Source organism: Anguilla anguilla, chromosome 8, assembly GCF_013347855.1.
Source record: "Anguilla anguilla isolate fAngAng1 chromosome 8, fAngAng1.pri, whole genome shotgun sequence".
Lineage (NCBI taxonomy): Eukaryota > Metazoa > Chordata > Actinopteri > Anguilliformes > Anguillidae > Anguilla > Anguilla anguilla.
In genome coordinates, this window is record NC_049208.1 from 33605025 (window position 1) to 33629137 (window position 24113).

Below are 24113 nucleotides of genomic sequence, written 5' to 3' on the forward strand. Positions count from 1 at the left end.
GTTGCTGCAGAGGATGATCTTCCGGGACGAGAGGGGCTTTAGGTAGAAATGACAGGGGCGATTAACGTGGCACTGGAGGAGAGGGTCGGGACGGGAATAATATGAGCAGCGCCGGAGAACCGGCTGAGGGGATGGATCAGCTGACTCGCATGAGAGCGGCGAAGAGGAAGGACGAGGAGCCGAGCGGAGCGAGTCTTACGGGGGATGAAGGGGATCTGCAGCACACAAAGGAGAGCCAGCAAAGAAAGATCACTCTGTAATTAATGGGGGCCTAGTCAAGGAGATTTGTTGAATGCATCCTTTGAAAGGGAAAGATGAATGATTGCATGAAAAGGCATACATGTGGGTTGAGAAACGCACGGAGAATGACATGCAGCGCAGCGGCTTCTGAGATTCAGCCGCGAGAGGAGGGCCAGAGGAGTAGACTGTGGGCTGTACACTGTAGAGGGGGATGTGCATGGGGGCCAGGTTCGGCACTAGTAAACGTGGGTGTTGCGGTGCACCTCAGAGGGGCATGCGTCCGATGCCCTGAAACGAGAGGAAAAAGACCTGAGGAGTCTGAAGGGAGGAAGAAGAGGTGACGAAGGACAGAGCTTAGTCCTTTACTGATTCACAGGTCAGTTCCCCAAATGTCGAGGATACACCTCACAGTTTTTTTCCCCAGAGAAAACGGGGTATATTTGCTGAGTAAGCCCACCGGACAGTCCCCGCGGGACCCCAAATGTGGAAATTGGCGCGGCGCACGTGTGCGGGTGCGCGGCGGTACCCTGGGCGTGTCTGCGGCGGCCCCGGCGCATTCGGGCACGTCTCCGAGAGCGGCTGCCTCGCCACTTCTTAATTTCTCGCATCTCATTTCCCCAGCTCTCCGTGCTCGTTTGTGGCTGCTAGTTCGTCAGCGCCTCATTAATTCATCTTCATCATTGGGGGTGGAGGAGGTGGGGGGGGGGGGGGGGGGGCGCAGGGGCTGGTAGCGACATTTTTTCTCTTCCCCTGAAAAGAAAATGGGTACATGCTTCAGGCAGGAGGGAGGGAGGGAGGGAGGGAGGGAAGGAGAGAGAAAGAGAGAGCTAGAGAGAGAGAGAGAGAGAGAGAGACGGATCTGTGACTGTAGCCGTGATTAGAGCTATAACACTCCTATTAAAGACGTATTTAAATAGACACAGCCTGGGGAACTGATGGTGGGGGGGGGGGGGTGTTTGGGGGAGCCGTGCTGCTCGCTAAAGTAGCGATGCCACTTTTCTCCCCCTCCCTCCTCCCTCCTCCCTGGTGAAACACTGTCACCGGCATAGATTATTCATGTTCTCTGTAGATGTGTGACTACCCCTTCATTACCCTCCATCCATGTGGAACTCTCGCAGATACCGCGGCCTTGTCAGCTTTGTTTCCTGTTTAGACTCCTATTACACTCATTAATTTGGCAGATGCATTTATTCAGAGCGATTTGCAAGGTGCGAGCGCCGGGTGTCAGAGAAACACTCTGCGAAGGTTATAAAAAGTTCACGGTTGCTTAACATAAAACTGCGTGTCGGCCGCCTAACAGTGGGCGTAAAAACATGGCCACGGTCTGTAAGCACTTCGCCAAGGTTGGACGCTGTGGAGGAAATGGCCGGGCCGATGGCATTACCTTCTCTTTCGCTCGCTTTCGCATTGCAGGCATTCCTTTAGCTCTGCCCTCACGTTTAAGTGGCGCTTGGGGATATCCTGTCGGTGCGTGGGGCTGGACTGCCCTGCTTTAGCCCCCTGGGTCGCTACCATTCTTTCCCCTTCGCTCTGTTTGTTTATTCAGCTGCCCGGGAGACAGTGAGGGGCGGGGCCGGGGGCCGGAGCCGTGTCGAAGGCCTTCCTGGCCGTTTGAACCTGGAAAAAAATGGGAAAGATTTGAAAGACGCCTCTCGGCAACGGGCCCGGGTTTTTGCGAAAGGAAACGCGCGAGATTGAAAGATGAAGAAGAACCCTCGACTCTCGCTGTTTCGGGCCATTTAGGGCACTTCAGACTCCGACTGTCTGCTGCAGGTAACAGCTCCGGAATGGCTTTTTAACTACAGCAGTAAATCAGAGTAATTTCCGTGACGCGGTAGCGTGAATAAGTGGAATATTATTGTCTGAAATCCCATCACCTTTGATTGTTACACTGTTCCTTGAGTGGAAATGATCCTGAATTTTCGGCTTAGCGCTCGCTGACTGAACGCAGGCTAAATCGCATTACAGAAGGCACGCCCGCCCCCCCCCCCCCCCATCTCGGTTTTTTCATTTTTCATGGTGACACGCCAGCGGTGACATCCCATCGATTGGAAAGAGCCTGGAACCGATCAACTCGCGGCGCTTACGTGGGCAAGCGGGGACCGTGACCTCATTAGCCCCGCCCCGCGCGCGCAGTGGGCCTCGGACTCGGGCCGCCGGCGGCCGGGTGCGAGCGGGGGACGGGTCGGCGGCGGCGGGAAGGGGAGTGGCAAGATGAATTGTCACGGCTGGAGCGGAGGATGTCATTCCCAGCCCATCAGTCTGGGTAATGAGACACAGGTGCTGGCCAGAGAGAGGCTGATGAAGGGAGAAAGGTAGAGATTGAGTAGGAGAGGAGGGGAAGAGAGATAAAGGCGTGAGCTGCGGCGGAGAGGCGGTAAATGAGCGAGAGAATGGGAAAGGGGGGGAGGGGGGGAGAAAGAGAGAACGTGACAGCCAGGGTCCCCACAATTCTTGTTTACGAGAGTGAGCAGTCAGATTTCCGTGTGAGGAAAGTACAAAGGGCAAAGTGACTAGTTATAATATGTAATATATTAGGTAATATAGTAATAAACAGGTGGGGCAGGTGGAGAAGCAGTTTTCAGAGAAATCTGGAGAGAGAGAGGGAGAGAGAGAGAGAGGGATGGAGGGATCAGAGAGAATGTCGCAGAGTGAATGCCCTTTGTGTGCGACTCGCAGTGTAAATATTATGCTAGCCCCTGCTGTGTGGGTAGACGGTTCAATTGTTCTCAAAGGAGACTGTAAGTGGGGAGGAAAATGCACAGACAAGATAAGAGCAGGGGACAAGAAAGGCATTTATAGCATCATGGGGATCCACACCGAGGGGTAATATTCACTGGATTTATGTGCGATAAAGGCTATATTCTAATATGGTCAATTGCAATTTTCCACAGTGTCTCCCTGCTACCACATGACATTACCCTTTTCTACGCAGTCATCCCGCTTAATGCAGTGTTCGGTTGCCTCAGTGCATATTTATACTCTTAATAGGGCGGAAATGCATCAGCATTTGTTGGCCGACTCCCCCCGAATCTCTCCGTTAATGCGGCTGTAATGCAGGCGCGCGGCGCGCGGTCGGCGCTCTCTCAAACGCATTGTTAGGAGCGAGCCTCTCTTTGGGAGGAGGCTGCCTTCCATCTGACCCACTTAACGTGGTTTTTTAAGCCGACGTTGGTTAGCCCGCAACAATTCCGCTGCATTAGCATTAGTGCGTCGCGTCGAGCGGCTCCACCGGTCCTGTAAAGCTTGGCACGAGGCGTCGGTCAATATCCCGTTCAGAGTAGCCTGCTAGTTTGTCTTTGTGGAAAGACTACATCCAAAATCCTGTGCTGTTTACTGCATATTAATAGGCGTGTGACAACTATTTATAGCCCTGTTAAAGTAATTATTTTGACTACAGGTAGGTGGCCACTTAGCTGAAAATTGCATAATAGTAAAGGTTGGTACAGACTAAGTTCAGTGAAAAAAGGGGAATTGCTTCTGGAGTTGCCATCAGTAGTCCTCCAATCAGCACTAGTTTTCCTGTAGAGCTGTTTTGTACGGAGTGAATAACAGTCGCTGGCTTTTAGGTAGCTAGGTGAAAATGCTGCAGTAATGCGTGTGATTTAGCTTGTAGGTACTGCTGTGGTGGCCCCAGAGGCACAATTGTCTGTTCCAGATTATGGAGAAAAAGGGATAAAAAATGGTCCAAAAATTTTTTTCCAATTTGCATTTTTGTACTAAGATTCCAGTTTTAATCCCCTGCTCAATTATACCGTAAGTCTGCTCAAATTTAACTTGAGAAATGTCACAGCGCTGAATATTCTGTTGAAGGACATTATAATAAGTTTCTGTAATGAGTTTAAGGCAATAAAACGGCATACTGGACATTACATTCAGATTTACCGGGGTTAGGCAAAAAGGTTTTTGACTTCATCCTGGTGTTCATGAAACGGTTGTTGAATTTTATCGTGGAATATGGGAACATCAGGAGGGAGCAGCGTTTGCACCTGGTCTTGTGAAATGACTTCATATTCCTTGGCCGTTAGAGAAACATGCAGAGCAATCATCGGCCCCAATGACTCCCACGAGATGCCATGAGATACCATTGCAGAACCACCTCCATGTTTATCAGTTGGCAACAGACATTGTGAGCTGAAGGCTTCCCTTGGCTTTCTGCAGATACAAACCTGGTCAGATGTAGAAAATGAGTAAATGATGATTCATCAGGCCATATTAATTTTTTTCATTGCTCAGGGGTCCAGGCTCTGTTCTCCTTACACCAGATGATGCATCTTTCTGCGTTAGCATAGGATAAGCGTTTCCTGAAGAGCCGCCCTGCCCTGTCTGAAGTGCTCAGGAGGTACGGTTCTTGTTGAGACGAGGTCCGAGGTTTCGATTCAGTTCTGTGGTCATTTTTGAGGCCGTGGTTTTGGGCCGCTTAGCGACTACGCCGTTAAGTGTCTGTCCCCATTACCGGGCTGCTGCCAGTCCTCTGTGCCGGCTCAGTTTGTTTGTGTTTGGCATATGTTCTTATCATTTCTGATACCGCGCCCCACGCCGCATTAAATAATTTAGCAATTTTTTCAACCAGTGCACTCGCAATTTGGGCGCAGATATTTTCCTGCTTCATCGGAACTCTCTGTCGCCTGATGGTGCTTCGGAGAGGCGCATATCAGAGTACAGATTGTCAGAGCTCTTTTACAGCTCCCTCACTGCTAATTGGCACTCTGCTCTCACATGTGTAGCTGCTTTTATATTTGTGATCTAGTCCTTTTTCACGCGGTATTGCCATTAATTTGTCTAACCACTATGAATGAGATTTTATGGCGTCTCACTGCTGTCTTTGAACACTTGAGAATCATATTGCAAATGTAGACTTTGGTTAAGTGTGTGCAATGTAAGCATTTTTATTCTGGAAGACATTAATCTTTTCTGACATTTTCTTACCCACATAATTATTTTTAAAAAAATGAATGTTTAATTTAATGGTATTGTTAAATAACTGATCCAATGGGAAGTCACTACATGGAAACATACATTGAGCACACCTCATTAGGAAAATTCAAGGTGCTAAACAAATGAGCTGTCTATACTGTATGTTGACTGAATTATGTTATTGTAACACTGGCTCCAAAACCTGGGTAAAGCACAAGCTGGCAAAGTGCGACAGCTTTTTACCTAGATGTTTCAAAATTGTGACTGTTGTGGTACAAGTTTCATGAAACCGTTTATGAAGTATTTAGAAAAATCTACAATTTAGCCTTCTGCGCATGAGAGAGTGGAGGGTTTGGCCAACCGACGACCTTCCAGTGTGTGGAGTTCCAGCATTCCAGTTGGTGGGGGAGGGGTTGCGTCAGGGTTACTGAGATAGATAGGCTGTGCTCCTGACACATGCAGTAGTTGAAGATTCTGACAGTGTGCTGGCTTTACAATGGCTGGTGAAGGGGCATCTTCAGGTAGCCCTAAAACTGCTTATACAGTGACATTGTGCCTCAAGACATTCCTATGTAGTATATAGGCGTATATTGAAGAAATTACATTTAATATTGGTACTTCCTTACTTTTTCTAACTGAAAAGGAAGAAAGTACCAAGGGAAGTAGTACCAGCAAGATATAAAAGCTGACATTTATTTTTCTAATTGAAAAAATCCCTGAATGCCCCCGTTGTGAAGTGGAATGGTCATCAGAAACTTCAGTAAGTAGCTATTTTTCACCGCACATAAAAGGCTGTCTGGGCTAGTTAAATATGCTAAAACTGAAATAATATCTCAAGTCCTCAGAAAATGAATTATCCCTTTAACCCTTTTGACATTATTTACACCTTTATTTAGGCTAGCTCTTATTTAGCAGCTTACAGCATAGAGCGTGCAATGCACTTCATTTAATTTAGCTTTAATTAAATGCTAATGCAAATTGAAAGACCGACTCCAGCACGAGGGAAACAAAGCGTCTAATTAAAAAACAACAAAAAAACTAAACAATGCTGTATAATGAACATAGCATCAAAAAACAACTGCAATTCTGACAGGGGAAATATGAATGCAGTGCAAATATTAAAACTATCTATTACAGTCGCATCATTGTGTACTGGAAATGTGAAACCGTCCTGGCACCAGCTGTTCTGTTCTCCTCCCTTTTTGTCGGTCTTAAAAGGGGAATTGAAAAGGTGTGATGCCGCACGCGTTTCGCTCAGCACCTCTCTCTCTCTCGCTCGGATCCTTCCCACGCCGCTCGGCTCTCCCAGGCGTCCCCGGCCAGATGTGAGAGCGAGCAGCTGTCGCTCCGCCTGCGGCCGCGCCGCCCCGTCCCCCGGTTCGGCCGCGCCGCTTCCGCGACACGCCTCGCTGAGCTGTGACTGAGGAGAGCGCTCGTTCCGGGGGAAACGCGATTGGCTGGAGCTCCTGCGTATTCCGACAGGTTAACTCCTGCGTATTCCGACAGGTTAACTCCTGCGTATTCCGTCAGGTTAACTCCTGCGTATTCCGACAGGTTAACTCCTGCGTATTCCGACAGGTTAACTCCTGCGTATTCCGACAGGTTAGCTCCTGCGTATTCCGACAGGTTAACTCCTGCGTATTCCGTCAGGTTAGCTCCTGCGTATTCCGTCAGGTTAACTCCTGCGTATTCCGACAGGTTAACTCCTGCGTATTCCGACAGGTTAGCTCCTGCGTATTCCGACAGGTTAACTCCTGCGTATTCCGTCAGGTTAACTCCTGCGTATTCCGACAGGTTAACTCCTGCGTATTCCGACAGGTTAACTCCTGCGTATTCCGTCAGGTTAACTCCTGCGTATTCCGTCAGGTTAACTCCTGCGTATTCCGTCAGGTTAACTCCTGCGTATTCCGTCAGGTTAACTCCTGCGTATTCCGACAGGTTAACTCCTGCGTATTCCGACAGGTTAGCTCCTGCGTATTCCGACAGGTTAACTCCTGCGTATTCCGTCAGGTTAACTCCTGCGTATTCCGACAGGTTAACTCCTGCGTATTCCGACAGGTTAACTCCTGCGTATTCCGACAGGTTAACTCCTGCGTATTCCGTCAGGTTAACTCCTGCGTATTCCGACAGGTTAACTCCTGAGTATTCCGACAGGTTAACTCCTGCGTATTCCGTCAGGTTAACTCCTGCGTATTCCGACAGGTTAACTCCTGAGTATTCCGTCAGGTTAACTCCTGCGTATTCCGACAGGTTAAGAGCTTGAAGGGTTTACGTGTTGAAATTTCAACACTGAGGAGTATGTAAGAAATTGAAAGTAATTATTCATTTTTTGGGGGTTTTTTTTTTTTAAAGCCTGTGTTGGTTATCTTTTTGACACATTTGATTGAGTGAATCGCCGGACCGTTTAAAAGGTTACAGGGTCTGAGGCTGAATTAATCCAGAGTGTGTGCAGATCTGGTGGAGTGCATTCGAAATGTCAGACTTCATTCCAGCGGCAGCCTTCATTTTTTACTTTTATTAATAGCGCATTCGGATTGGCCGCCTTTGACATGTTTCCCTGGAGACCTCTGTTGCCCACATAACCAATGTAAACCCCCCACACCCACCCCCCAGCGTGACCCTGAGGTGATCCAATCCCGTGTCTCCTTAGAAGGAAATTAAGACCTCCGCGGGGTCCTTGGGATCGACCGCGGAATGCGCGTCACATGACCCTGACAGGGCCCGGCTCAGGGACCTGCCGGGGCTTAATTAGTTTCCCCGTTCCCCGGCGGATTGCGGCGGGATCCTGGAAATCCAGGATCAGAGAGGCAGATATGTGTGTAATCAACAGAGCCGCCTCTCTGTCGCCTCCGCCGTGTTCTAATCGCCCGCGCATCCCTTAATGGGAAACGCGGCAAGCCGTCTAATTTGAGGGCTTAGCGGCAAAGCCCGCGTGCTTTGTCGCCTGCGTGTTCCGTGATTTACGGGGACGGGAGGGGAAAAGCTCCCGTCGCGCGGCCGAGCCGGACGCCCAGGGATTGCGTTCGGCTTCGCGTCTGGGAGTGTTGCGGTCACGTACGCGGCGTTCAGAGACTCCGCCGTCGCGGGTTTCCAGAGAAACGAGCCGACCATTGGCGCGCGTTAACATTTCCCATCACGCCGGATCAATAAGCAGAAACAAAACTTTTATTGATGGTGATGGAAGGCGGGCGCGTTAGCGCGTGAACCTGCAATTCAGAGCGGCCCGCGTTCGAAAGCCTCGCTCTTTTAACTTGAGGCCTTTTATGAAGCCTCTCTCCCTCAGAAAAACAACACTGTCCAGGTCCTTTTGAAGAAATTTTTTTTCCCCCCACCAATTCCTGATAAAAGAAGTCGTCTCCCCCGTGAGTTTTTATTGTCTGATTGCTTATTTCGGCAGTCGTGACTGCAAACCCTTCTGAGTCATAGTCGTCACTTCGCTTGTGCTTTGAAATAATAATGACGCGGGAGCCCGTATCTATGGGCTCTAACGGAATCTGGCCGAAGGTCGTGGAAGTCGGTGGACGGATTCTGTGGCTGTAACTTAGAATATTCTCAGAAAATGACTTATGTATTATTCATGCATAATTAATTATGCATTGATCGCTGTGCTTAGCATACGGCCTCATCCAGGGTGACTTACACTGTCGGAGCTCATGTGTTTATATATCTATATATTTATGTGTGTAACAGCGGTCCACCACCTGCTAAAGGTACCCACGACCTGAGCTGCCTCACCCCAACCCTAAACGAGGCCTTTTCAGCATGCTAGCGCCGTTCTCCGTGTCCAGTTTAGCAGAACTAGCCGCGCGATGAAGCCCAGCATACCCCCCTCCCCACACACACACCCCACCCCCCCCACCCCCCCACCCCCTCATGTTTAATTCCCGCGTCTCCTCCTGAGGCCGCGGGTGTGTTCAGACGCGCATTATCGCTCTTAATGCGCTGTTCGAGAGGCTCGTCGGCGCTCTTAACCTGCGGTGGAAGTCGCCGAGTCTAATTTAGCTCTGTAATTACAGCGGCGATACGACTCTGAGTGTGCGTGTGCGGGCGCGTGCGGCCTCGTTGGGTCCGCCCGCCGCCTCCCCCCGCCTCCGCGCTCCATCCCGCTCGCCGCACCCGCCCGGCGGGATCACACGAGACGCCGCACGTCCGCCTCAGGTACAAAGCGCCAGTGAATTGGCCATTCTCTCGCTCGCTGCCGTCCTTGGCTGCGGAGTAGCACTTTGCCGCCGCGGGGGAAGTACATATTCTTATTTAGAAAAACATCTCGCCCAAATGGAAAAAAAAACAACTGAACAGCGGAGGAGAGAAACCATTCCAAAGACTGAACCCCTGAACCTCAGTCTCTCTTTTCTGTCTCTTGTTTAACTCGCCGGAGTCTGTTTCCCTCCGTCTCTCTTGCTGCGTTTCCCTCTCACATCCTCTCTTTCTCGCTCCCTGTCATGTGCGTTTTTTTTTCTTTCCTCTCTCTCCCCCTCTCTTTCGCTATCTCTCTCATGTCGGTTGCAGCGTAGAAGTTGCTCGTTTTCAATAATCGAGGAGGGAATGAATTATTGACTAGTCGGGATTGAGCGGGAGGATGCGCACCCGCTCGCGCGTACGCCACCTGTGCGCCATCCGCGTCGTGTACGCACCGCTTCGCATCGTGTGAACACCGCCGCCGCACGCGCGCGGCGTGAGCAACAACATCGACACCGTACGTACAGCGTGACCGCTCTGCGTGTGCGGCGTACACGGCGGGTTGCGTGTTCATCAGCGTGTTCATCAGCGCGTTCATCAGCGCGTTCATCAGCGCGTGCAGCTGCGGAGGCGCTCAGTGAACGGGAGCTCTGCGCTGGCGTTAAAATGCGAGCGCAGCCCGCGCCGGGGTCTGCCAAGCAGTGATTGGGTCCCCGGAGCCCGCCGCGCGAGCAGCGTACGCGCCGGGATGAGGGAGAGGGAGAGGGAGAGGACGGCGGCGCGGGGGCGGGAAACGTGCGGCCACGTCTACGGCAAGGAGGGGGCTCTGACACGCGCTCGTATTTAGAGGCTGTGTCAGAGGTGGGAGTACAACACTGGCATGGACTTATACACGCGTGTGCACACACACACACACACACATACACGCACATACACGCACACATACACACACACATACACACACACATACACGCACACACACACACACACACACACACACGCACACATACACGCACACACACACATACACGCACACACACACACACACACGCACATACACGCACACACACACACACACACACACACACACACACACACACACACACACACACACATACACGCACACGCACACACACACACACACACACACACACACACACACACACACACACACACACACACACACACACACACACACACACAGCTGTTTCCTGTGAATCCCCCAGCAGGCTGTTGAGCAGAGTGTGAATGGCTTCTCTCCAGGCCATCAGCCACCCCACCCAACTCTCCCTCCCTCTCCTCTAATCTCCACTTCTCAGTGCTCTCCCTCTCTCTTTCTCTCTCTCTCTCTCTCTCTCCCCGTCACCCTGCCATCTTCTGAGCTCTGTCGTCGTCTGCTTGACGAGACCAATCACGTCCCCCCTCCCTCACCGGCTCTGCGATGGCTTCCACGGCAACCGTAACCGTGCGCACGGCTCCTCCACCTCTAACAGCACCTCTGTCCCTCGCTCTTTTTCCTCTACAGCTCTCTCTCTCTCTCTCTATCTCTCTGTTTCAGTGTTTGGTCAAGGTCAGGGGTAGTGTTCCCTCCATCCTACAGCCTCCTAATGCCTACAGTGCATTCATCCTCTCTTTCCACCCCTCTCTTCTCTTTCCCTCGTTCCTACTATCCTTCTGCATCGGTCTGCTCTCCCCTTAACCTCCCGAGGTCCTCCTTTTCTCCATCTCTTCATTTTATTTTTCCAGGCTGTGCATCTGCCCTCTACTGTCCTCTTGTCTCTCTCCTTCCTTCTTTTCAATTTCTTTCTCCATTTGTCCCTCACTCTTGGTTTCCCCACCTTTCTCTGCCTCCCTCTCTCTGTCTCCCCTTCTGTCCACTTTAATTCACATTTTAACTCTGTTTGTGCTCTGCCCATCCCTCTGTGGTCTTTGTAGAGTCAGTGTCTGAGCTGTGTAGTTGGCTCAGACCAGTGCTTTCTAAACCTGAGGTGTGAGGTAGGCTGTAGTGAGTGTGTGTGGTGAGGTTTGAGGTAGGCTGTAGTGAGTGTGTGGTGAGGTTTGAGGTAGGCTGTAGTGAGTGTGTGGTGAGGTTTGAGGTAGGCTGTAGTGTGTGTGTGTGGTGAGGGTTGAGGTAGGCTGTAGTGTGTGTGTGTGGTGAGGGTTGAGGTAGGCTGTAGTGTGTGTGTGTGGTGAGGGTTGAGGTAGGCTGTAGTGTGTGTGTGTGTGTGGTGAGGGTTGAGGTAGGCTGTAGTATGTGTGTGTGTGTGGTGAGGGTTGAGGTAGGCTGTAGTGTGTGTGTGTGGTGAGGGTTGAGGTAGGCTGTAGTGTGTGTGTGTGGTAAGGTGTGAGGTTGGCTGTAGTGTGTGTGTGTGTGGTAAGGTGTGAGGTAGGCTGTAGTGTGTGTGTGTGGTGAGGGTTGAGGTACTAAGTGTGTGAGCAGCAGGGAGGGAGAGAGAGCTGCTGATTTGTGTGGCACAGATGAGGTGCGTTTATACAAGTCTCAGTGCTTCTCTGAAGCAGGTGGTGTAGAGCTCACGTGTGTGTGTGTGCGTGTGCACGTTTGTGTGTGTCTGTGTGTGGGTGTGTGATTGTATGTGGGTGTGTGTGGGCGGGGGGCACATTTACCATGTGACATAATGATTGGTGACAGGATTGTGGACAGGATTGTGATTTATGAATTTTTTGACTCTGAGGTGCCTGTGTGTGTGTGGGAGGATGATAGTGCCTGTGTGTGTATGTGCGCACAAGTGTGTGTGTGTGTCCACGTTTGTGTGTGTGTGTGTTTGTGTCTATGTGTGTGTGTGTGTGTGTGTGTGTGTGCACACATTTGTGTGTGTGTGTGTGTGTGTGTGTGTGCACGTTTGTGTGTGTGTGTGTGTGTTTGTGTCTATGTGTGTGTGTGTGTGTGTGCATGTTTGTGTGTGTGTGTGCGCTCCCCCTGCAGGGTGCGCGGTGTGATAAAGCCCAGCATGACGGACACGCAGCTTGTGTTCCAGCTCCCTCCCTCAGTTTACACGCCCTGTTCCTCCACACTTCCTCTGGCCCTGCGCTCCACTGCTTATCCAGCCCTCTTTCAGCTGCCAGTCAGGCTCTCTTTCCTCTGTGTAATGTTCTGGAGCAGCCTTGCAGCACGAGTCAATAAGACCAGTCCCTTCATTTCTCTTACTTAAGAAAGGACGGCCGAGCAGCCTGATCTCTGAAGCCTTCCGGCTGCTGTACGTGGCTGACGTAGAGGCCTCAGTAGAAGGTTCACGCAGTGACCCGGAGCAGGGAGGCGCGGGCTCCTGCCGCTACTAGGCCCCCTGGTGTCAGCGGGGCGCGGGAGCGGGCTGAAGACGCCGCGCGCCTCTCAGTCTGCTTTAAACCCCGCTGGACGCCAGGCTGCCTGAGCTCCTCCGGCAGGATGCTAGCTGGGCCGCCGTGTCAGCGCGATCAAAAACAATGCCCGTTAGCATCTGGCCTTGGGAGTGGAGCTGCTCACTTTATATCTGCTGTAAAAGGAGGCGCGCCGCATTTCAGAACCTACCATACTTGTTTACGCCTTTAAGGTGTGAGATCACAGACATGGGATTAGAATGTTCTTCACTGAACATTCTAATGGTGATGTAACAATCGGCATTAGAACGTTCGTAGCTGAGCATTCTAATGGTGATGTAACAATCGGCATTAGAACGTTCGTAGCTGAGCATTCTAATGGTGATGTAACAATCAGCATTAGAACGTTCGTAGCTGAGCATCCTAATGCTGATGCAGCAGTCGCTAATGGTGAATTGCAAAAGCAAAGGAGTTCTAGAACACTTACTTGGAATGTAAAAAAAACATTGTGAAAAAGCCTCCTCTTCGGGAGGTTAAGATGAAAGGCGGGTGCGGTAATGGGCCTGGTAAAGGAAGGGGAGGGAACAACGCTCCGCTCTCTTGAAGGATCGCCGGCGGCTCCTCTCCCGCGCCGTCTGCCTGCCAATTACGGCGGTGGCTAATTTCATCGATTGCGCAGAGAAAGCGGCTAAGTGATCTCTGGCGGCTCGGTGGGGGGGGAGAGGGGGGGGTCTGCCTGCCTCGTTCCTCTCCCGGCCGGCGGAACGGCCCCAGCGCCTCAGCCTCTGGCCGGAGGGGAAGTTGGGGCTCGAGAGGGTAGAGCTGCGCACACGCATACACATCAGCCTACCTTCAGGCCCTCTCTTACTGAGAGTGTGCGCTTGTGCTCAGGAACACACACACTCACATGCCTCTAGAGCATTTAGACCGAACGTACTCACACACACACACGCACACACAGACAGACATACGCACACACACACATACACACTCACACACACACACGCGCACACAGACATACGCACACACACACATACACACTCACACACACACACATACACGCACACGCACACACAGACATACGCACACACACACACACACACATACGCACACAAACACACACATACACACCCGCACACAACTACACAGACAGGCAGAGGTGAGAGACGAGAGATTATGTGCTTTTCCTCATCTTCTTCGTGCCAGTTCTCATCTCCCTCAGCCGGAGAAGCGAGCTGATAACGCAGGAAGAGCCCTGTCCAGGCTCTGTTTCGGTTCGGGCTCGGTGGAGCACACCAGGGATGGGCCCAGGGCGAGGGAAGGTGGCTGACGTGCTTTTCGGTTGCAGGTGTGACGGCCCATGTGAAGGTGAAGTCGGAGGTGGAGTCGTACCCAGGCCAGATGGTCAACCTCAGCTGCGAGTTCATGAGCTCTGAGGGAATACGGCTGACACAGGTCAGTAACACACACACCTCCCGTCCAGTCTGCGCAAATCTACAGACTTATACACACACACACACACACACCAGGGCAAAGGGCAAAATAATTCTCAAAATGCCCCTGTAATCACAAGAGAGGGGGCAACAAAAAACTGAAATCTCTCTGTAGTTGACATTAAATTTTATGTGTTATGGGGAAAGGTTATTACGATGAGAAAAATTATTTAATATCTTCAAGTATTTCATTTTCATTAAAATAAATGTCTGTTGAATCACTATCTATCGCCAGATTAGGTAAAACAATGGTGATTAAGCGTATTATTATATTAATTTATATTATTATTATTATTTATGATTAAAGAACTGGGTGTCTGTGGCGACATTCCCGGGAAAAAATCACAAGCGGCACATAGTTAGTGACGCGTTTTCCATCACCCATCAGTGGTTGGTCCGCCAGAGAGGGTAGGCGGAGCTAACGCAATAGGCTCGCTGTTCAACTGACTTGTAAGTGAGCGGCGTACTGTTTTTTCCGGTGTCTGCCAGCGTTACAATAACAACAGAGAAGGGGGGGGGGGGGGGGGGCGGTGGGGTTGGTGGTTATGGAACCCTAAAAAGTTTTTGTGTAACATGAGGTCATATTATTTGTGGATGTAGATTTTGTATTACATTTGATGACAATGTAACGTTACTAAGTTACATAGCTATTTGCACAGCTAACACTAGCTCCCAGACCATGTCAAGAAAGACAACATTAGTTCAGACAACGTTGCGCACAATATCCATCTCTCATATCAGGTAACGTTGCGTCAGCTAGCTAGCTAATGTAATTAACACAATCTAATGTCAGCTAACATTTAGAAAAAACGCTAGCTAACGCTACCAACCGGTACCGACCTCGCAAACCGCCTCTAGAATGCAATGCTACCTTGCTGCAACGTTGCAGTGTAGCTAACTAAAGGCCAGTTCAGATCAATGATTCGCAATGAGACTGGATGCAACTTGCAAAATTCCAAGACGTCTGATTGTAAACGTTCTAAAACTGCACTTGGCGATTTGACAAGGTGGGTCTTTTGAGACTCCAGGCAACGGCTTCAGATGCTCTGCAACTAACCAGTTCACACCGCTGCAATTTTCTATGCAACATCCTGAAACCATTTCGTCTTGTTGCGAATCATTGATCTGAACTGGCCTTAACGTTACTGTTATTTACATTGCCATCAAGTTCATAATGATCGGAATAAAGCCGGGGTATAGGTGGAGCATTTCTGATTTCTGTGTAAAGATGCCAAGGCGGAGAAAACTAAATAAAAGATTACGGCAGTATGGATTAGAGTTGTTATTATTTTATTACGCTTCCTCATATGTTCCTTCAGCCTTGATGCCCTTTTTTTGATGAAATCTCCTTTGTTTTTGTTTTATTCTTCTTGTTCTGATTGCTAATTTAACACCCAGCTCAGCTTTATCCTCGAACAGTTTAGCTAGCAAAACCAGAAACACCAAGGGTAACATTTTGCAAGGCAGTTGTTTCAAAAATATCACGCAACAGTCATTCACGAAAAAGACTGTTTATTGTGCACGAGATAAATAATTGCACGAACCACAGCGAATCCCGCGAATTCTTCTCTGCAGTGTAAAGACGTTCATACCGAGCAAAAGGTGGATAAAGAACGTTTGTGGAAATTGATCATGACTAATTCTACCCCAGGTCTGCTACAGCATTTTAACCAGGCTCAGCAGTGTAAAGACAGCTTAAGTTAGCCTAATGTTAGACAATGAATGAGTATGTACATAACGTTACTTTTATAACAACCATTTTTTATTCAGTAAATAGTAGGCTAAGTGTTATAGTTGGTGTGTCCCAGGTGCCAACTGACTGACGTCACACAGGTGACACTGGTTGGATCCGGTTGGATCTATGGGAAGTGAGGTCCAAAAACACACCTGCAATTACTGCTTCTCGCCATTGGTACCGCCAAAGAGAACGAAACGGAAATCTTCGAGATTGTAACTTTAAAGAAGGGGGTTTCATGATGTGGTTGGGATACAGGCTACCAATCAGTAAGGCTGGGTGTTTGTCACGGTAGTCGCAAATTTCCTCCATTTTAGTGATTTCTGTGATCAGCAGTTTTGGATGGTAACCGGTCAACCTTCACGTAGTCTATGTGGTGTTATTTGTGTAGGCCTACGCATTTTAACAATATCCCATTGCCAAACGCTGAGAGAAACAAAGTGTGAAAATGTAGGTGTAACAAACGAGTTTGGGGTTTGCCGGCGGTAGAATCTAAACCCGGGCCTCTCACTCGTCCAGAGATTATCTTCGGCAAACGCGTTACCAGTCAGCTAATGGTGAAATCGCGCCTAGCCAAGGGCAACGTCCTTATTTCTGAATCTGAGGGTTGGGTCGTCAGAGAGTGTTGTCATGGTAACCTGCTATGGAGACCTCTGCTTTACCGCACCTTTACTGTGCTTCACTAGCGAACTAGCCAAGCTACACCCGCTGTGCTCACCCCCCTTTGACCCCCCCCCTCCATTTGAAGCCTTTTCTGATCCACACACACACACACACCCAGCCCGAGCGTTCAGTCCCGTCCCTTCCCCGCAGGTGTCCTGGATCTGGGAGCCCAAAGAGGGGCAGAGGGAGAACATTGCGGTGTTCCACCCGCAATTCGGGGATAGCTACCCGGAGTCGGCGCTCAGCGGCAGGGTGCGCTTCCTCCACGGCTCCCTGGAGAACCCCTCCATCAGCATCAGCGACGTGAGGATGACCGACGAGGGGAAGTACGTCTGCGAGTACGCCACCTACCCCAGCGGCAACGAGCAGGGCACCACCACGCTGGTGATGCTGGGTAAGCGTCAGTGCGTGTCTGTCTGTCCTCTCCGAAACCCCTCTCCTTCGCGTTCGCTTGCCGGTTCACCGGGTGGTCTGGGATGGCTGTGGTCTTTCTTTGCCCACTCAGAGTTGGTTTTTTCCCGGTCAGAGTCTGCTAAGTTCTCCCCACTGTGCTGTTCACTGCAGTCTGCTCCATCCTGCACTGTTCACTGCAATTTGCTGTTCATTACAGCAGATTGTGAACAGATAACCAGAAAATAAATAAATGCATCGCCCTACAGATATTCAATTGTTCTGAATTCCGCTATTCTTATGGGAATAAACAAATTACACCCACCAATTCAATTTTCCTCATTTACCGCCTTGTGTATTTAATCTTTCTTTTGCTGGAATTGTACCCAAAGCTAACATTAGCCTATATTTGCATGCAAGGGCACACACATGTGGGAGAGCAGGGCTTGCAGATTGTGCCCATGGCTTTGCCCTCTCATGCGCGGGTGTAGGCATCTCTCTGACTGCCATTTTAGTTGATAACTTGCAGTCCCATTGTACTGCTCACCTTACTCTGCTCCCCATTATACCGTTCCCCTTGTTCTGCTCCCCTCGGCTCCGCTGTCCCTCCCCCGGGGCGGGGTACAGTTCAGCCACCTCGTTCAGTTGGCCTCGTGCACTAACACGCCCCCCCCCCCCCCTTTCATTTTTGCAGCCAAGCCCAAGAACACGGCCTCCGTCGTCACGGTGACGGAGGGGACGTCCGCGGTGGTGGTGGCGCGCTGCGAGTCGGCCGACGGCCGGCCCGAGGCGGAGATCACCTGGGAGACGCAGGCGGCGGGCAAGGAGGCGCGCACCGCGCAGGCGGGCGTGATGAACACCGTCACCGTGCTCAGCGAGTACCGCCTGGTGCCCACCGCCGAGGACGACGGCAGGGACATCGCCTGCGTGGTCAGCCACCGCACGCAGGGGGCGCCGCAGATCCTCCGCCTGAAGCTCTCCATCGAGCGTAAGAGCCGCGAGACTCCGCCCGCTAATCTCTGAGACTCAGCTGCTCGTTACCGAAATCTCTCCTCTCGGCTTCTCTCTCTTTCTCTCTCTCTCTCTATCGCCCTCCTTCTCCCAGTGGTGGGGTAGGGGGATGGTCTTTGAGTGCCTTAAGGTTGAATATTTTAGTTTGATGAATAACTTAAAAGGTTTTAAGAGGATCTGGTGTGTTAGTCATGCAATATGAAGAGTGGAAGAGGATGGGCCTTATGAGGTGTTGATTTAGGCTAATTAAACCTGACAGGAGTTGATGGTTTAATGAATGGTGTTCGCTGCATGAGATGCTTTTGGTTGTCTTTGGTTTCGGTTAAATGCAAAAGGAAGAGATTTTAATATTTTAAATATGTATGTAAAAAGGGAGTTGTAAAATCTCCTCTTTCTCTCGCAAATGTGTCCATTTTCGTCAGAGCAAACAAAATGGCTTACAGCATCTCTCTCTCCCTCCCCCCCTCTCTCTCTCCCTCCCTCTCTCTCTCAGATCTCCCTAAGGTGAGGATTCTGGGCTATGACAGTGATTGGTACAGGGGTCGCACTGATGCCACCCTGGTCTGTGAAGCCATTGGGAACCCTGAGCCAACCAACATCACTTGGAAAACGTGAGTGTCACTCTCCTGGGTATGGGGTATTTAGAGAGAGAGAGCATCATTCTGCTGGGTATGGGGTATTTAGAGAGAGAGAGCATCATTCTCCTGGGTATGGGGTATTTAGAGAGAGAGAGCATCATTCTGCTGGGTATGGGGTATGTAGAGAGAGAGAGCATCATTCTGCTGGGTATGGGGTATTTAGAGAGAGAGGGTATCATTCTGCTGGGTATGGGGTATTTAGAGAGAGAGGGTATCATTCTGCTGGGTATGGGGTATTTAGAGAGAGAGGGCATCATTCTGCTGGGTATGGGGTATTTAGAGAGAGAGGGCATCATTCTGCTGGGTATGGGGTATTTAGAGAGAGACCATCATTCTGCTGGGTATGGGGTATTTAGAGAGGGAGGGCATCATTCTGCTGGGTATGGGGTATTTAGAGAGAGAGGGCATCACTCTGCTGGGTATGGGGTATTTAGAGATAGAGGGCATCATTCTGCTGGGTATGGGGTATTTAGAGAGAGAGAATCACTCTGCTGGGTATGGGGTATTTAGAGAGAGAGGGCATCATTCTGCTGGGTATGGGGTATTTAGAGAGAGAGGGCATCATTCTGCTGGGTATGGGGTATTTAGAGAGAGAGCATCATTCTGCTGGGTATGGGGTATTTAGAGAGAGAGCATCATTCTGCTGGGTACGGGGTATTTAGAGAGAGAGAGCATCATTAAATTTGGGGTCTTGTGCATTTGCGTGTGTGGTAACCGTCTCTCCCCACTGCGCCCCCCAGTGCGTCGGGCCCCCTGCCGGACACGGTCCAGGTGAGGGAGAACACGCTGACCGTGCGGCACGTAGACGAGGCGGTCAACACCACGTTCGTGTGCGAGGCGCAGAACCGGCTGGGGGCGAGCACGGAGCAGGTCACCACGCTCATCACGGGTGAGTGACAGACGGCGAGCATGCCAGCCCCGCCCCGCCCCGCCTTCCGGCCGCTGCCTCACACGCGCCACCTCCTGACACCGTTGCCACGGCGACGCACATTCACGCACGCACCGGGGCCACGTCGCTGGTGGGGGGGGAGGGGACGGGAGGGAAGGGAAGGGGAGGGGAGGGGGGGGCCTTCCTGGTCCCGCCTTCGTTTCCCTCACTGACACCACAAGCACTCGTCACTGGGGTGGGACAGACAGACAGACAGACTGACGGCCGTCACTGGGGTCCTCTGCTTGGATTTGGGGTGCCGGCCAGGAGTTCTGCGGGCGAATCGGTGCGGTGTGAGCCAGTCTGCCTGTTTCCTTTCAAACGCGCTTTTCGACGAGCGCAGCCTCCATCCTCCACTTCCCCCTCTGACACAGGAGCTCTGTCCCTCTCCCTCTGCACGCCCCCCCCCCCTCCCCACCCCTTACCCGAGGCCTTGTAGTCTGTTCCAGTCGCAGGGCCCGTGACTGCAGCTGTCAGCTGGTGCGCTCTGGCTCCCTTTGGTCTGCCGCTGCTGTGTGCTGCGTGCGGGCGCGTGATTTAGCCTCGTGAAAATTTAGCGGGGTTTGCGACGTTTCCTCCGCTCGCGACATTAAGCCGCCAAAGTGCGAGCCGGAGCCTTCTGTGAAAATCGCCACTTTTCCTTTTTCCGAGAAACTGGGCTGTTCCTCCTGCGAGGGCCGGGACATTCGATGGAGCGCAGAAAGAGCCCGGCAGATCAGGAGGCTCTCCCACACTCTCAGAAGCACGCTGTCTTCCTGGGAACGCAGTCACAAGTTAGGACTGATCGCGTTCAGATATCCCCCCCCCACCCCACTCCCCACCTCCCCCACACGGGTTTGAGTAGCCGAAGGACACGCAGGCTCAAACAGAGCGCAGATTTCAGCGGAAGGTGCCGGACTCTTTGCCAGACCATTCTGTTCAGCGGAAACAGTGTAGCTTTCTGTAGCGCCAGCTTTTTGCTGGGGGTGAGAAAAAAACATCCTCCTCCCCTCCCTGCCCCAGAGCAGAAACAGGGCCGTCCGAACCACGCGAGCGGCGCGGGTCTGGCTCCGGCCGGATCCTCCGTCCTGCCGGGCCGTTCCTCCCGAGCGGGCGAGCCGGCCCCGCGGCCGCTTTCATCCCCGCTCCCGAAAAAGAGCCCCCGTCTGCCAGCTGCCCCTCCCTCAGCATCTGGCGCGAGGCGGCGCGGCGGGTCCCGTCTTCTCCGCGGCGGCGAGCCGTTAGCCGCGGCTCCGGGGCGGTCGCGCGGACCCCGGATACGAGGCGACAGGTGCGAGACTTCGGGGGGGGGGGGGGTGGGGGGGGGGGGGGGTGGGGGGGCGACGGCTGGCTCATTTGCATCCCCGCGTCACGCCCCTCTTGGACGGGCGAAAAAAAGGCGAGAGAGACCAGCTGGCCGAGGTGTGGGTCCCCGCCCTTCGCTGTCCTTGGCACACGCGAGTCGCCAACAAAAGCTTCAAATTAATGAACCTTAAATCAACACGGCGCTTATCAGGATGGGGGCAGGGTGGCCCCTCCAGCGCTGTGGGGCCCGGCTCTCCCAGAGAAACGCCCTCTCAGGACTGCGGCTCACCTGTCATAGCTGTGACGGATGTGAGAGCGTGGGGACGGGGGCTGAAAGCCTCTCAGCCGCGGAAAATTTCCACTTGTTTGTGACTTTCCTGCGAGTTTCCTGTCAGCTCAGCGTGTCGAGCCCTCACGCGTACTTTATCTCTGAAAGCCCTCGCGGTCGATTGCTGTCCAAGACCAGACGTGACGGAACGTCACCGGGCGTCCAATCAGCAAGCCGCCTTGGTTTTCCGTGGTATACCTCTTCCTTAAGATTTTTTTTGTGGTTACCCTAGGTGTCAAGTGTTTGTGTTTCATGGTCTCCAAAAAACCGTGAAATCTCACTATCATGCCTCTTCACCCAAAGGAAGAAGCCAGAATAACAGAATAACTGTGCGCCTGAAAATGTAATTGTGTTCTAAATATAGGCCGGTCTTGTGCCTGTTTGGCAGTCCAGCCGCTCCCCACACGAGGTCGAGTCCCGCTGCTCCCAGCGCCGCCTGAACACCGCCTGAGCGCCGAACGCCATCAGTCATGTGATATTTATGATGGGCGCGACGCGCAGGCCTGCTGAGATTAACGGCCCTCCCCACCCACCTTTGACCTCCCGGGTCACATGCTGTGTCTCATTCTGTCTCCTCCAATAGCGGCGCAGCGTGTGTGCGCGCCAACAGCGGTTGCTATGGATACCCATAAATTAGCTGTGGAGGCGCAGGTGTACTATAAACTATGCTGAGGGGGGGGTGGGGGGGTGAGACAGGGTGCAAGGGGGAGGGGGGCGTCTGCTTGTGGAACTGTTTAATTAGCCTGCTCGTACGCGTGATCTGAGATTCGGTCTTGAATAATGGATAATCCCTCAGATCGCATCCGATACGGTTTTTTTGTCCCCGCACGGAGCGTCGTTCCGGGGTTTCATCCGCGCGCGAGCGGCCGCCGGCGCGTGGAGCTAATTAGCTAATTGAGCCGAGTTAATTGCTGGAAGCTAAAAACCCTGCGTTCGCGCCGGCCCTCCGTGAATGGAGCCGCACGCTGCGCTGGGTGACGCGCAGCGCTGTTTAACTGGAGAAGGAGCCGCCGCGGTCAGGAGGCGGGGCGCATTCGCGGACCGCTTTTCCGCATGAGAGCACTTTAAAAGGGTTTTTTAAAGCGCGGCCGCGGCCTTGAGATGAGGCGACTGCGCAACAGCGCCGTGTCGTACTGTGACCCGCGCGTTCGGCGGCCTCGGCTGCGAGGAGCACGGGCGTGGCCCTCGGACTGATGTGTGCGGTTTCCCGGGAGACGGAAGGAGCGCTGTCTGGCAGGCTCACGGACAGGGGTGGGGGTGGGTGGTGTTCTTGGCGATGATTGGCTCTTGTCCCTCGACAACAGCGTTACTGTCATGGTCCCTAGCCTGCTGTGGCTCCTGTGGGGCAGGCCCCCGGCATCTCTCCTTTTAGGGAATTTGAATTTCTCAACTCCCATAACTTTTGGCTATACATCTATTACAGCGAAGGTCTTTCTACGAGCGTGTCTAACTGATGCAGTTTCTTTTTTTCTGTGATTGTCAAAAGACCCAGCTGCCTGTGTCTGTGTCCGAGATGCGGCCGCCGCGCAATCTGCCGCCGCGTAATCCGAAATAAATCTCTTGGGCGTAATTCGAGGCAGCTACGTCCCGCGGACGGACGTGTGTGTGCTGGGGGATGTAGTGTGACACCTCAAACAGGATTAAAATGCATGTGAACATTAAACAGCGTTCCCCGTGACTGCGAATGCCTGCTGAATGCGTTTTGTGTGCATGTTGAGCGGTAAGAAACCGCACGCGCTCGCACAAGAGCTCGCTGATTCTGGTGCGTCTCAGCGGTTGTTTGACGGGGAACAGACGGGATTGCGGAGTTTGATGTGCTGTTTTACTTCTGAAGGGGGGAGGGAGGGGGGGGGGTGTACTCTGAGCCAGGGCTCTGTGTTGAAGTTGTGAGAGGGGGGAAATGGCAGGGGGTAGGGGGAGCCCCCCTCCCTCTCCCTCTCCCTCTCCCTCTCCCCGCGTCTCCCGGCTGGCTGCCATGGCGATTACAGCTCAGGAAAGGGAGAGAGAGCTCTCTCAGATACGGCAGTGAGAAGCCGCGTGCTGCGGGGGGAGCACTGGGGGGGGGTTAGTGTGTGTGTGTGTGTGTGCGTGTGTGTGTGTGAATATGTGTGTGTGTGTGTGTGTGTGTGTGAGTGTGTTTGTGTGTGTGCATGTGCGTGTCTGTATGTGTGTTGTGCGTGCGTGTGTGTGTGTGTGTGCGCGGTGGGGGAGGGGAGAAGAAAGTTGTTGGTGAAAGGCAGGGGAGCAGGAAAAAAAATGGGAGGAGGGCAGGGTTGGGGTTGCGAGGGCTGGGGGGTGGGGTGAGAAATGGTTTTCTGGCTCTGTTGCTTTGCAGTTGCTCGGTCTGACAAAGGGATTTTTTAGCACCTTTCTGAAACTGTCTCTTAGGAGACCTAGACAAAATCGGCTGCAAAGTGCTGAGAGACTGTGTGTGTGTGTGTGTGTGTGCGTGTGTGTGTCGGTGTGTGTATGTGCATGTGATGGTGTGTGTGTGTGTGCATGTGTCGGAGTGTGTGTGCCGGTGTGTCGGTGTGAGAGAGAGAGAGATGGAATTGTATTTTTATGAGAGAGAGAGGGAGGGAACTTTAAGGAAACCCTGTTTTTCTCACACCAGATTTAGCAATTCAGATTGTCATGGTAACGGCACTAATGAGCTCTGACAGCAGAGAGGTGATAGAGTAGTGAATAGGGGAGGGGGGGCGCTGGGGGGGGGGGGGGTGTAAGAGCCGGCCTGTGTTTATCTGGGGAGTGATGGAAAGCACAGAGAGTTTGAGAGCAGGTTTTCGGCTGGGGGGAGGGAGCGAGACGGAGAGGGGAGAAAGGACTCCCAGTCAGAGGGAAGCGTTTTTCGCGGGGCTGGATTTAGACATCAGTCGGCGTCCCGTGAGCGGCTGTGTTCCCGCGGCGTGTTCCCTCGGGCTGGGTGTGGAGCGGTCTGAAGCGCACGCGGGGGGGGGGGCTCTCCGTCTCTGTCTCCGCTGCCCCCCCTTCC

General features: G+C 52.3%; 1 protein-coding gene across 2 annotated transcripts in view; it reads left to right on the top strand.

The window, feature by feature from the left end:
• pvrl2l (PVR cell adhesion molecule related 2 like) overlaps positions 1 to 24113 on the top strand; it is a 58101-nt gene that overhangs the window by 11288 nt on the left and 22700 nt on the right. For both annotated transcript variants that reach the window (XM_035429550.1, XM_035429551.1), the window contains exons 2-6: positions 14000 to 14106; positions 16693 to 16936; positions 17627 to 17920; positions 18437 to 18554; positions 19322 to 19470. In XM_035429550.1, coding sequence (XP_035285441.1) covers positions 14000 to 14106; positions 16693 to 16936; positions 17627 to 17920; positions 18437 to 18554; positions 19322 to 19470 — 912 coding nt within the window. The remainder of the gene's footprint in view (positions 1 to 13999; positions 14107 to 16692; positions 16937 to 17626; positions 17921 to 18436; positions 18555 to 19321; positions 19471 to 24113) is intronic.